At 47.4% G+C, this 13,818-nt stretch overlaps 1 protein-coding gene across 2 annotated transcripts in view; it reads right to left on the reverse strand.

Annotated features, from left to right (window-relative positions):
* ACOXL (acyl-CoA oxidase like) overlaps window positions 1-13,818 on the reverse strand; it is a 319,722-nt gene that overhangs the window by 62,101 nt on the left and 243,803 nt on the right. Inside the window, exons 15-16 of one of the 2 annotated variants that reach the window (XM_070474021.1) lie at window positions 7,889-7,976; window positions 32-292 (exon numbers count right to left, since the gene is read on the reverse strand). In XM_070474021.1, coding sequence (XP_070330122.1) covers window positions 282-292; window positions 7,889-7,976 — 99 coding nt within the window. In that variant the 3' untranslated portion in view covers window positions 32-281. Of the gene's footprint in view, window positions 1-31; window positions 293-7,888; window positions 7,977-13,818 lie in introns of those variants that run through there. The other variant, XM_070474015.1, reaches the window with a different exon arrangement.

A 13,818-nucleotide genomic window follows, 5' to 3' on the forward strand; every position in this document is an offset into this window, starting at 1 on the left:
GGGGAAAAAAACAACTTTTTTAAAAGGCAAATAAATGAGGGCTTATTTATTCATTTACTTATTTGCCTCTTTAGCAATGCTCAGCTACCAGACTCAGGTCCAGCAAGCACTTACGGGCCCCACCAAGTGGGCAGATGGTAGCACTCTGCCAGGATTTGAATTCCCCTTTCTGCTGTGTGGCCCTGGGCAACTCAGGTAGCCTCTCTGTGCCTCAGCCACATGGGTGGATGGTGGTCCCTCCCTGTCTGCCTTGGTGGGAGACTAATGAGTGCTCGTTAATCTTACAGGAAGCCTGTGAGATAGAAAATAAAAATAAAAAGCATGATTTGGTGACCAACGCAGTAAGAAGAGTGAAAAACATCATAGGCCAAGTTTAACCTCAGAAAGTATGTGCCAGATAAAATACAAAGTACCACCCCCCCACCACCAGAAGTTTAAGAACGCTAGAATGCCCACTCTTTAGGGTTTTCTGTAGGAAGGAAAGCCTTGGGGAGTTGAGGGTGGGAGGGCCTCTCTCAAAATCTGATGCTAAAAAGCCGTGGGGTCAGCCAGCCCTGGGGCAGAGTCCCAGCCCCACACCTCAGACCTGTGTGGTCACAGGCAACTGTCCACCCCTGAGCGAAGCTTCCTCAAGGCTAAGTGAGGTTGTCATGGCGACTGAAGAGGGCGACGGGAGCCAGGCACTCAGCACGGCCCTGGCCCAAGGGAAGCACTGCAGGGACAGAGACGGTGGCCATCAGCCCAGTCAGCCAGCATCCCCAGGGTCAGGAAGGTAAGTGATGTTTTGTTGGAGTCTGGGTCAAGTATAGCTGCTAAATTCTGTACTAAACGAGCCTTCACTAAACAAATATGCTTCAGGAATTGAACTTGGCTTTTTCTTCTTGTCTCCCTCTTCCCAGCACAACAGAATCTTCAAGGTCATTTGTCATAAAACCGTCTCATAAACTGGCGCCTTCATCAAAGAAAAGTGAGTTGACAGCTCTCTTGGGACCTCGCAGGCGACTGCTCCCAGGTGCTGGGTGAGCAGGTCCCCGGGGTGGGGGCTCTGGTGAGCGCTGTGTGGCTTATGGAGAACATAGCGCTTGGGGTCCTCAGGTCCGGCTGACGCAGTACTCAAGTTCACCTGCATGGCCCGGGGCTTCGGGGAAGGAAACCCTGTGTTCTGATGAAGCGAGCAGCCTGTGTGATGTCGCAGAAAGAACCTGCTCCCCTCCCTGGAGCCCGGGAGCCATGCTCCCTCACGGCTACTCTCCCAGAACCAGGAGGGCCCGGAATAAGGTCCAACATTGGGCGTCAGCATCTTAGAACTTCCTCTCTCCCTGTGTTTACTTGCTGATGAGACACAAAATCCAAATCTCTTTGCGGGCTCCCCTGGGCTTCTCAGGGGGCGCTAGTGGTAAAGAAGTCACCTGCCAACGCAGGAGACATGGGTTCGATTCCTGATCCGGGAAGATCCTGAGCCCGTGCACCACACTGCTGAGCCCAAGCCCCAGAGCCAGAGCTTCGGAGCGAGAGAAGTCACCCACGAGGGAGGCCTGTGCACTGCAGCTGGGGTGCATCCCTGCTCCCTGAAACCAGAGAGAAGCCCACGGGGCACTGAAGACCCAGCACCGCCAAAGCATGAACAAGCTTGCTTTTAAAAGTATAAATCTGAGGTAGCAAGGCTGCACACCCTGCCCAGGGTTTCCGTGCTGCAGCGCTCAGGCTCACCGAGCTAATTCCTCCTTTGGAGCCATCATCTACGGGAGCAGACGGTGAGCCCCGCGCCTCCATCATCTACGGGAGCAGACGGCGAGCCCCGCGCCTGCCGGCAACGGCGCCCATCACCAGGGCTCCCACCCTTCCCTCTCCCGTCCTCCTAGCTCTGCGCCAGCGCTCAGGTCCCTTCTTCCTGAGTACTGCCACCCCCGGACCCCCAGGCGGAGGCCCTCCATGATGCAGACTGCAGGCATCAGGAACAAGGACGCTGCGGTGGCCCTCTCCCAGAGGCCACGCGCTCCTCCACGGACCCATCAACCCCCTCTGCTCCCAGGAGTGATGAGGCTCAGATGCGTCCCCCACGTCAGAAGGACAGGGAAAAGGAATCTGGAGACAACCCTTTTTTTCCTCCAGTGTCAAGGCCTCTAAGACGCTGGTCTTCTGGGATCTGGTGGCAAATAGCACCTGCCCACCCTTGGCTGCCCGGACCCCCTCCCCGGCCGCCACATGTCTAACAGGCGTGAGACAAGATGCCGGTGGGCAGCGGGACAGCGGGACCCAGCGCCTCCCTCCCTCGGAGTACCCCTCCGGACCGCGCACGGCTTCCGGGCCAGCAGAGGGCGCCAGTGGCAGAGCGAGGCTCGCAGGCTGCCGCAGCCAATGGAGTGGTGCCGGCGGGACTCCCCCTCCCCCACCTGCCAGACGCCCACTTCCCGCAGTAACGACAGAATGTTCCAGAAACTGTCGTCCATAGACTGACATGTGCTGCCTCTTCATTTCTAGTTCCACCGCAGAGGTCATGTTTGCCCTTCAAGCTGGGAGGACCCAGGGTTTAGAGGGTCCTCTGTAGCCTTGAGTCTAAGTCGAGTCTAACTTTTGTAGTTGAGTCTAAGTTCCTTGAACATCTGGAAGTTCACGGTTCACACTGTTGAAGCCTGGCTTGAAGAATTTTGAGCATTACTTTGCTAGTGTGTGAGATGAGCAATTGTGCGGTAGTTTGAACATTCTTTGGCATTGCCTTTCTTTAGGATTGGAATGAAAACTGACCTTTTCCAGTCCTGTGGCCACTGCTAAGTTCTCCAGATTTGCTGGCATATTGAGTGCAGCACTTTCACAGCATCATCTTTTAGGATTTGAAGTAGCTCAACTGGAATTCCATCACTTCCACTAGCTTTGTTCGTAGTGATGCTTCCTAAGGCCCACTTGACTTCACATTCTAGGATGTCTGGCTCTAGGTGAGTGATCACACCATTGTGCTTATCTGTGTCATGAAGATCTTTTTTGTATAGTTCTGTGTATTCTTGCCACCTCTTCTTAATATCTTCTGCTTCTGTTAGGTCCATACCACTTCTGTCCTTTATTGTGCTCATCTTTGCATGAAATATTCCCTTGGTATCTCTAATTTTATTGAAGAGATTGCTAGCCTTTCATCACTGAGGAAGGCTTTCTTATCTCTCCTTGCTATTCTTTGGAACTCTGCATTCAAACTGGCATATCTTTCCTTTTCTCCTTTGCCTTGAGCTTCTCTTCTTTTCTCACCTATTTGTATTATTTGTCCAGATATTCAGGCTGGATTTAGAAAAGGCAGAGGAACCAGAGATCAAATTGCCAATATCCGCTGGATCATCGAAAAAGCGAGAGTTCCAGAAAAAAATCTACTTTTGCTTTATTGACCAAAGCCTTTGACTGTGTGGATCACAATAAACTGTGGAAAATTCTTAAAGAGATAGGAATACCAGACCACCTGACCTGCCTGCCTCCTGAGAAATCTGTATGTAATCAAGAAACAACAGTTAGAACTGGATGTGGAACAACAGACTGGTTCCAAATCGGGAAAGGAGTATATCAAGGCTATATATTGTCACCCTGCTTATTTAACTTATACTCAGAGTACATCATGTGAAATGCTGGGCTGGATGAAGCACAAGCTGGAATCAAGATTGCCAGGAGAAATATCAATAACCTCAGATATGCAGATGATACCATCCTTACGGCAGAGAGCGAAGAACTAAAGAGCCTCTTGATGAAAGTGAAAGAGGAGAGTGAAAAAGTTGACTTAAAACTCAACATTCAGAAAACTAAGATCATGGCATCTGGCCCATCCGTTCATGGCAAATAGATAGGGAAACAATGGAAACAGTGACAGATTTTATTTTTCTGGGCTCCAAAATCACTGCAGATGGTGACTGCAAGCCATGAAATTAAAAGACACTTGCTCCTTGGAAGAAAAGCTATGACCAACCTAGACAGCATATTAAAAAGCAGAAATATTACTTTGTCCACAAAGGTCCATCTAGTCAAAGCTATAGTTTTTCCAGTAGTCATGTATAGATGTAAGACTTGGACTATAAAGAAATCTGGGCACTGAAGAATTGATGCTTTTGAACTGTGGTGTTGGCGAAGACTCTTGAGAGTCCGTTGGACAGCAAGGAGATCCAACCAGTCCATCCTAAAGGAGAAAAGTCCCAAATACTCATTGGGAGGACTGATCCTGAAGCTGAAACTCCAATACTTTGGCCACCTGATGTGAAGAGGTCCTGATGCTGAGAAAGATTGAAGGTGAGAGGAGAAGGGGGCGACAGAGGATGCGATGGTTGGATAGCATCACCGACTCAATGGATTTGAGTTTGAGTAGGCTCTGGGAGTTGGTGATGGACAGGGAAGCCTGATGTGCTGCAGTCCCTGGGGTCGCAAAGAGTCAGACACGACTGAGTAACTGAACTGAACTGAATGAAATTCCTAAACTCACAAAGGACTTTGGAATGAAGTTGTGGCATTTTTTTCTGCACTTGCAGAATGCTCATTCAAGTAACTAGTAATGAGCTAAAGTAATGCTCATTCAAGGAGGTGGTAAGTTTAGTTCCACAATTCCCTGGAAAAGGAATGCCAAATCTAAAACTAAATCAAGGTGAATGTCATTTGCCTAAAGGAGAGCCCCATTAACCATGGGGAGGAAAATGGTGATCCCATGAAGAATATTGGGAAAAGGTAAATTCTGCATAGCTAAAATGCAGAAAGGTAAATTCTGCATAGCTAAAATGCAGAAATAACGCTTTAATAATGCAGGTGATCACATTTTTATTAACGAAGTCTCCTTAGCAAGGAAGCAAATACATCCTTGAGAGGAGTCTGAAATTAATCCTCTGGTAGGCACTACTTATATATTCTAACTATAGTTGTAACCTGCACTGAATGCCTACTTTCTAAATTCTTCGTCACTTTATTAAGAACCAGAAAAGGGACTTGCTGCAATACAGTGGGAACTACTCCTGAGCTCTGAGAAAGAGAAAAACTGAGAGACAATTCAGCATGGAGCTGAAAATGCTGGGTGTGATTTAATTAAATGTAATTAATTCATTAAATTTATTAAATTCATCTCATAAAATTATTCTTCTTTTTGGTTTTTGGATTGGCACACCTGTAAGGGTTCAAACAGCACCACGTTTCAGCACTACTATTTCCAGGGCAAGATCAAAATGCGTATCAGAGGAAAGTAATAATTCATCATTTGTAATAGTTACATCCCACTTTAGAAACCACTAGAGACTGCTTAACATTCTTATTTACAACATGGTCTTCCTGAGTTCTCAGGTGACAAATGGAAACTGATGCCATAAAGCTTTTTTCCTGTTTGTTCCTGATAAAAAGGGCTAGATGCGGAGTTCATTTTCATCTGGGCTGATACTCGGCTCTGAGCTTTCACCACCTGCTCCTTCCCTTCCCTCTTTGTGCCAGTCCTTTAAAAGTCTCCAGAGGCAACATCTGGGTCCAGTTACTGAAAACAGATGGGTTCTTCTCCCTCCTCTCTGGGCCCCTGGAGACCTGTGCCGGGAGGGGGCAGGGGGAGTGTGCTATTGTAACAGAATGACATGCTGACTGCATTTTTTCCTGTGTGTGTTCAGGGCATTCCTGTCATTAGAACCCATCCTGTATCTGTACAGTCCTTCTCATCACGGATGGATTTCCCTATTTCAAAATCTTCCTCAGGTTTCTTGATGCTGTCATTGGGTCCTATTATTTTTCTTGTTATTATGATTTTTCTTCTGTGACTTTCTACAGCCAAATCCTCTTCATCTGTCATGGAACCAGAGGCCAAACTTCCTGAAAATCATCACTTTAGCTTACCATCACTTTTGCTTACCATCATTTATTGCTTAATCAGTAACAGGTTCAGAATCAACTTGGGTTTCTTCAGTGCTGTGGCAGTATCAGCTCTTTGGCGTTTCTTCATGGTGTTAAGACTTCATACATTGGCACCAAGCCTCTCTCTCTGTTTCTTCCTCTTAAGGAAAAAGATCTAAATGTTCCACTTTGGTTATGGGAACAAAGGCTTTTGGAGATTCGTAATTAAGAGTAATAAAAAAGTTTTATTGAACACCATGAGTCAGGCTTCTCTGGTGGTTCAGCAGGAAAGAATCTGCCAATGCAGGAGACATGGGTTCGATCCCTGGGTTGGAAAGATCCCCTGGGGAAGGATATGGCAACCCATTCCAGTATTCTTGCCTGGGAAGTCTCATGGACAGAGAAGCCTGGTGGGCTACAGTCCATGGGGTCGCAAATGAGTCAGCCCTGAGAAGCAGAAGGCAGAAATCAAACAGAGTCTGGGACACGGATGAGGCCTTGGCTATCACAGGGTGTGGGCACCATGTTTAAAGGCTGGCCCTGGGTGTGATGTTCTGGCAGCCTCCCTAACCCTGTGAAGAGCCTGTGCTCTTGGCAAGTTCACCTGAGCACATGCACATTGACCTGAGCATCCTCATTCCAGTCCTTACTCTTAAGCCCAGGGCCATGAGGCTCCCCAGGGTCCCAAGCACGGTACTGCACTCAGAAGGAAGGGAGAGGCACTGGAACTTTTCTCCTCCTGCATGCCTGGCTGGGAGGCGGGGGCGGGCTGGGATACTGGGCAGGACGCAAGCACTCCTGGGTTGCTGGTGTGACTCTTTTTTGATTGTGCCCGGTCTTCGTTGTTGCATGGGCTTTTCTCTAATTGCAGCAAGTTGAGGCTGTTCTGTGGTTGTGGTGTGCAGGCTCCAGGGCACATGGGCATTAGAAGTTGCAGCTCCTGGGCTCCAGAGCACAGGCCCAAGAGCTGTGGTGCATGGGCTTAGCTGTCTTGTGGCATGTGGGATCTTCCCAGATCAGGGATGGAACCCGGGTCTCCTGCACTGGCCGGCAGATTCTTTATCACTGAACCAGCAGGGAAGCCCAGGCTTGACTCTTAACAGAACCCATCAAGGAATTCCATACTCTGGACAGCGCCCAGGGATGTACTACGGCCATTAGCCAGGCTCCAGAGCTGGGACGGTGGTCAAACCCGCCTGCCTTCTGGGAGCCAGCGGTGAGCACGGTCTGATGGAAACCTCTGGAGGAGGTCCCCTGGAGGACAGCATGGCCCCCCTCGCCAGTGCTCTCGCCTGGAGAATCCCACAGACAGAGGAGCCTGGCGGGCTGCAGGCCGTGGGGTCCCAGAGTCAGACACGACTGAGCGACTGAGCACACAGAATTTAGTAAGGGAAAGAGGAGGTGTTGGGCAGGTCCAGGGCGCAGAAATCTCCATGGGTCTCACTCTGTTTTCAATGTTTCATTTTACTTTCTGTGATTTTGAGGCCAAGATGAACATTCGCACTTCCTCACCCCCGGAGGCTAACACTTCGGACCGGATCACTCTTTGCTTCAGAAGTGGGGAGGACTGTCCAGTGCAGTGTCCCCTGCCTCTACCTGCTAGCAATTCCTGCTCAGTTGCAACAACCAAAATGTTTCCATCTGTCAGCAAATGTTCCCTGGAAGACGTAGTCACCTCTGGTTCAGAATCATGGCTTTAAAAGGCAGAACCATTCTTTGCTAAATGTGGGGGGTAGGTTTAAGCAGTTTCGGTCCTTGAACTTCTTCAGGCAGTGATCGCATTAAAACACCCTCACTTTACCCACCCCTCACTTGTTTGTTTGGGAATGACAGTCACCACTGGGCTGAGGGCCACTGATGAGGGACCCCACTTGGCCAGCGGGATCCTGGCAAATTTAGCATTAGGTTTTGTGGGTGTCATTTGGTCAGTGTAAGTGGGGAGTAACTTGGGGACCCTAAATTCAACACGAGGGCTCAGACCAGAGTGGGGACTGTCCTTTCTCTGCAGAGTCATTTTCCCAGATAACCCGAGTCGCTCAATCCCAAATATTTGACAAGAGCCACTGACCTCGGTGAATATGTGCCAGAGACAGGCAGGTGATGTGGTGAAGACACGAGTTCCAGGCCCTGAAAAAGTCCTCCTTCTTGGTCATCACCTGCCAAATCGACAGAAAAAAAAAATATAACCAATCCACTGGTGATATTCTGAGAGAATGGAACTTACCAGCAAGGCAGATGGCAGATAATGTACATCTCAGTACAACCATTAAACAGGGTATGTTGCATGCAAGGCCTCCTGTAGGCTCACCTCTGTCACCCCTAAAAGCTTTAGTTAGATGAAGAAATGCCATAATATACTGTGAGTCCAGTTTACATGTTCCCATTAATTCCTCACTCATATCAAGCGTGGTGGCGTATGTGCACTCAGTCATTCAGTTGTGTCTGATGCTTGGCGACCCCGTGGACTGTAGCCCACCAGGCTCTTCTGTCCATGGGATTCTCCAGGCAAGAATACTGGAGTCGGTGGCCATGCCCTCCTGCAGGGGATCTTCCCAACTCAGAGATCAAACCCAAGTCTCCTGCATCGCAGGCAGATTCTTTACCGCTGCGCCACTGGGGAAGCCCAGCCATGGTGGTACCACGCTGCATTTCTTGAGGTGTGGCCAGCGTTGAAGAAATAGTTTGAAGGAGAGGGACAGAGAATGTGAGATAGTTTTAGTCAGGTCACTCAGTGCCTGGAAAATTCTAAATAGCAGAACTAACTAAATCTAGTCTGCAACAAAACCAACCCACCTTCCCACCCTCCTTCCCCATATTGTAGTCACATATTGCCAGGTTTTCAACTTTTTTCTTTTTCTTTCCTCTTCTTTTCTTTTTTGTCTTCTTAAAATTTTTCTTAAAAGCTTTTGCTTGAACTTCATTTCCTGACAGTTCTGGAGGCGGGAAGTCCAATATCGGGGTGCAAGCTCAGTCGGGTTCTGGTGGGACCCTCTTCCTGGCTTGAGGACGGATGCCTCCCTTCTGGTTTTACACAGCTGCCCTGCTGCTGCAAAGTTGCTTCATCCTGTCCAACTCTGAGGCCCCATGGGTCCTCTGCCCACAGGATTCTCCAGTGGATTGCCATGCCCTCCTCCAACCCAGGGATCAAACCTGCATCTCTTATGTCTCCTGCATTGGCAGGCAGGTTCTTTATCACTAGCTCCACTAGGATGCAGAGAGAGCTATCTCTCTCTTCTTATAAGGCATCTGATCCCATTATGAAGTTTCTTCATGGCCTTCATGGCCTCATCTAACCCTTCCTTCACCTTCACGGCCTCATCTAACTCTAGTGACCTCTCAAAGGTGCCATCTCCAGATCCATCACATTGGGAATGAAGGCTTCGACATTTGAATCTGGAGGAGGGATGCAGACATTCAGTCCATAACAATATTCCTTTTGATTTTCATTACAGAATTATATGTACTAATTCTTAGAGGAATCTTATAATAGAAAGGCCATGGACTTTGGGGCTTGAGAAATAAAAATTGAAACTACAGCCCCATTACTATCTACTTTGGGTGGTGTGGACAAATTATTTCACTTCTGAGACATTAAAAAATTTTTTTAAGTCTGTCATATAGAGTGAAGTAAGTCAGAAAGAGAAAAACAAACATTGTAAACATATATGTATATACATATATATATCAAATATCATATGTTAACACACATACACATATATAAATATGGAATCTAGAAAAAATGGTTCTGATGGACATATTTGCAGGCTAGGAATAGAGACGAAGATTTAGAGAATAGACTTGTGGGCATGGAGAGGAAGGCGGGGCGGGACGAATTGAGTCGCATTAGCATATATACACTACCATTTGTGAAATAGACAGCTAGCAGGAAGCTGTCGTACAGAACAGGAAGTTCAGCTCAGTGCTCTGTGATGACCTAGAAGGGGTGGGATGGGGGGTGGCGGGAGAGGGACCCAGGAGAGAGGGGACACATGTGTGATATAACTGACTCACATGTTGTGCAGCAGGAACTAGCACCACACTGCAAAGCAATTATACTCCAATTTAAAACTGCAATACCAAGTTTTTAAATTTAGATATTATTGACAATAATATATTAGTTTCGGGTGTACAACATAATAATCTGATATTTGTGTATACTCGACCACCACAGTAAGTCTAGTTAACATCTGTCACCACAGTGACATTTTTTTTTTTCTTGTGATGAAAACACAGGGACTACAGTTAATGACATAACTGCTTGAATATTTGAAAGTTGCTAAGAGAGTAGATCTTCCAAAATCTCCTCAAACTTTTCCTGGATACCTGTCATGTCTCTAGCATTGGCACTGGTAGTGGCCATGTCTGAGCTGTGTGAGGAATAAACACAAAGATGGAAACTGGATTCGGGATGATTATGCTCTTTATTCATTTAGGGAGTATATTTTTCAGCTTTACTCTGTGTGAGATGGTCTTTCAGTCACTCTAATGAAGGAAATGGTTTGCTTTACTTGGTTTTTCAATCAGTGGGAAGTGAAGAAATAGAATTGGAAGAAAATAAGAAGGAAAAGAATAAACAGAAAAGAGAAAGATGCCAAATCGCAGAGTTGGCAGTTAGCGTCCTGTCGGTGGAGTTTGGAGGCAGATGCTTATCTGGCCAGAGCAGGGTGTGAAACTTGGCACTTCTGCGGTTTCTGTTTCTTCTTACCTTTGTTTGGAAAACCTAAGGGCTTGATATTTAAACTTTCAGCAATTTTCTTTGCTCAGAGAAATAACACTCAAGAAGAAAGTTAGAATATCATTGGAAGAACTGCTGCTAAAGCTGAAGCTCAGTACTATGGCCACCTGATGCAAACAGCCAACTCATTGGAAAAGACCATGATGCTGGGAAAGATTGAAGGCAGGAGGAGAAGGGGACAACAGAGGATGAGCTGGCTGGATGGCATCACCGACTCGATGAACATGAGTTTAAGCAAGCTCCAGGAGTTGGTGGTGGACAGGGAGGCCTGGCGTGCTGCAGTCCATGGGGTTGAAAAGAGTCAGACACGACTGAGCGACTGGACTGAACTTAGACTGTGTATCTGCTTCCCATTTTTCTTCAGCTCACACTCTGAGTCCTCTGGTTGGAAAGTCATCTGCCTCCCACTGCTTCCCGGTTCCTGCAGGGCCTGGAGGTCAGACTCCTTTGTAAAAACCCTCCTATAACAGAGTGCTTCGTGCTCCAGTGGAAAAGCTGGCACAGCAGAAAGCCTCTGCCCATGCATAATTTAGCATGACCACCTGGGGCAGCAGGCACAGCTCAGAGGACCCTGTCATGTATGCCTGGGGTCCCCACCCAACTGGGGCATCTCATGACAGTGGAGGGAGAGGAAAGCAACTGTCTTGCTCCCTGAATTGGTATCACAATTACAGTGGAAAAGCATGGTAGAGATAGGTGCTCCTCAAACAACAGCCCACAGAGCATCTTTCACAGAGGTGAGGACAAGAGCTGGCCAGACACTCATGGCCCCAAACTGCCCCATCACACTGCAGGGGAAAATGCCAAGAAATCCACACCAGAGCCTGGTGGACAGGCTCTCCTAAACATGCTTCGGCTGCCCCCACCATCACACAGGAAGGAGAGAGGAAGGATCAAACATAACGTGGATGTGTCCAAATAGAATTGCAGGACACTTTTAGATTTTTTAAAGAGTAGTGGATAGAGGAAGTTTTCATGAGTCTGATCAAGAACAAAGCAGAGACAGAAGACTGGCTGGGCTACACGGAACCCTGCATGAAGAAGGCACATCAGATGGGAGAAGCTCGCAGAGGGCCCTTTGCAAAACTGGCTGTGGCTGAGCCCTTCCACCAGGATGTTGTTGTTTAGTCGCTAAGTCCTGTCTGACTCTTCGCAACCCTGCAGACTGTAGCCTGTCAGGCTCCTCTGTCCATGGGATTTCCCAGGCAAGGATACTGACGTGGGTTGCTAGTTTCTCCTCCAGGGAACCTTCCCGACCCAGGAATCGAACCTGCATCTCCTGCATTGGCAGGTGGGTTCTTTACCCACTGAGCCACCAGAGGAATCCCCAGTAGGATGAGACAAAAGTGAAAATCCAGTTCAAGTTAAGGAGAAAGGCCCCTGGCAGCCAATTCCTCAGTGCTTTTCCTTATATGTCAACCTCACGCTGCTGCTGCAAGACCCACTGGAGAAGGCTCAGTGCAGCCTCATCCTTACTGGCAAGTGGCCCCTGGCCCTCCACTTCCCAGATAGAAAGGTTGGCACGACTGCCCCCTACCCTCCACAACTCCCCCCAGACCCCCCACTGAAGGACAGCACCCAGAACGTGGAACGTGTTGATAGGAAGGCAGCTTCACGAGGGCAGATGCCCAGAAAAGAAACCAACTGATAAGCCTCTGGTCCCTTGAGTTAGTTGACGGGCGGGAAGCAATAAGCTGAAGCCACAGAGGTCCATACATCGAGGCAGGGTGGCCTTTGAACAGTGTGTGGGGCATACTTCATCCCATGATTGGGTGGTCCAAGTGAGCAGACCAGAAGATCAAACTCTAGTTCAGCCTCTAAGTGTAGACTCAGTGCTGACTGCAGAATGTCACTGTCAGCAACTGTAACCCTGCAGATAACTGTAACCCAACTTCAACACACAAAATTTTTACATTGACTTACTGCACAAAAAATGGTAGAACAACAGAAATCAACTATTTAACCCTCCAAAGTTAAAACATCTTAACACGAGGTTTCATTAAAGATGGCATGGTTGGGACTTTCCTGGTGGTACAGTGGTTAAGACTCTATGCTGACAACGCAGGGGGTGCAGGTTTGATCCCTGGTCGGGGAACTAAGACCCTATAATGCAGTGCAGAATGGCCGAAAGATTTTTTTTTAATGGCATGGTTGTTCTTTACTTCAAGCAGTAAACCTGCTTTTGAAAACCTGTGCATAAATTAGCCTTCCCCATGGTGCTCAGTCGTATCGACTCTTTGCGGCCCCAGGGACTATAGCCCACCGGGCTCCTCTGTCCATGGAACTTTTTAGGCATAAATTAGCCTTATGAAAGCAAATCCCTCTTAAAATGCACCAAGCAGTAGACACTGTTTCAAGCCCTTAAGTTGCACTTGCTCATTTAGCCTTCGGAAGCCCTGGAGATAAGTATTATTGACATCTTTTACTGTCTTCATTTTGCAGGTGGAAAACCGTGACACAGAAAGGTTGAGGAACTTGCCCAAGGTTGCAGACCTGGGTTGGGGCTGGGCACCAAGTTTTAGGAGTCCACATTTCTAGTTACAGGATACACTGCCTCCCAACAGACTGATGGAGAATTAGCTCCCTGTCCCTCCCAAATACATAGTTTATAGAGATGTGCTGTCACACCTTGTCGTGTTTGATATGAACCACATCCCACACTTAAAGCCTCTAGGGGAAATAAATACTTATTTCTGAATAAGTCATCATACAGCTAGGATAGAACTGAACTCATAAAGAGACCCCTGCTGCCTCATCTTTGGTGAATACCCGTATCCATTCCCACTTTTTCTTTTCTAGAAACACCCCCAAACAGGTTAGGCAGCAATATAGCCAGTTAAAAACACTTACCTCCCTACAGAGGATCTACTAAAAAAACTTCAGCTAACATCATATATAATAGTAAAAGACTTAAGCGCTTTCCCTCTGAATCAGGAAGAAGATGAGAATGTTCATATCGCCACTTCCATTCAATATTACTGCAGGTTCCAGCCAGGACAATAAGGCAAGAAAAAGAAATTAAGGCCGATAGTTTGGAAATGAATAAGTAAGAGTGTCTTCATTACAAAAAGATGTGATTTTTTTACATAGAAAATCCTAAGGAATATACAATAAAACTGCTAGAATTAAGAAGTCAATTAAGCAAACTTATATAAGCCTTTGATATACAAATCAAAAGTGAAAGCAACAGTCAATCAGTTTTGTCTGACTCTTTGCGACCCCATGGACTGCAATCCGCCAGGCTCCTCCATCCATAGAATTCT

The sequence above is a fragment of the Odocoileus virginianus genome, chromosome 2 (genome assembly GCF_023699985.2).
Source record: "Odocoileus virginianus isolate 20LAN1187 ecotype Illinois chromosome 2, Ovbor_1.2, whole genome shotgun sequence".
NCBI classification, from domain to species: Eukaryota; Metazoa; Chordata; class Mammalia; order Artiodactyla; family Cervidae; genus Odocoileus; species Odocoileus virginianus.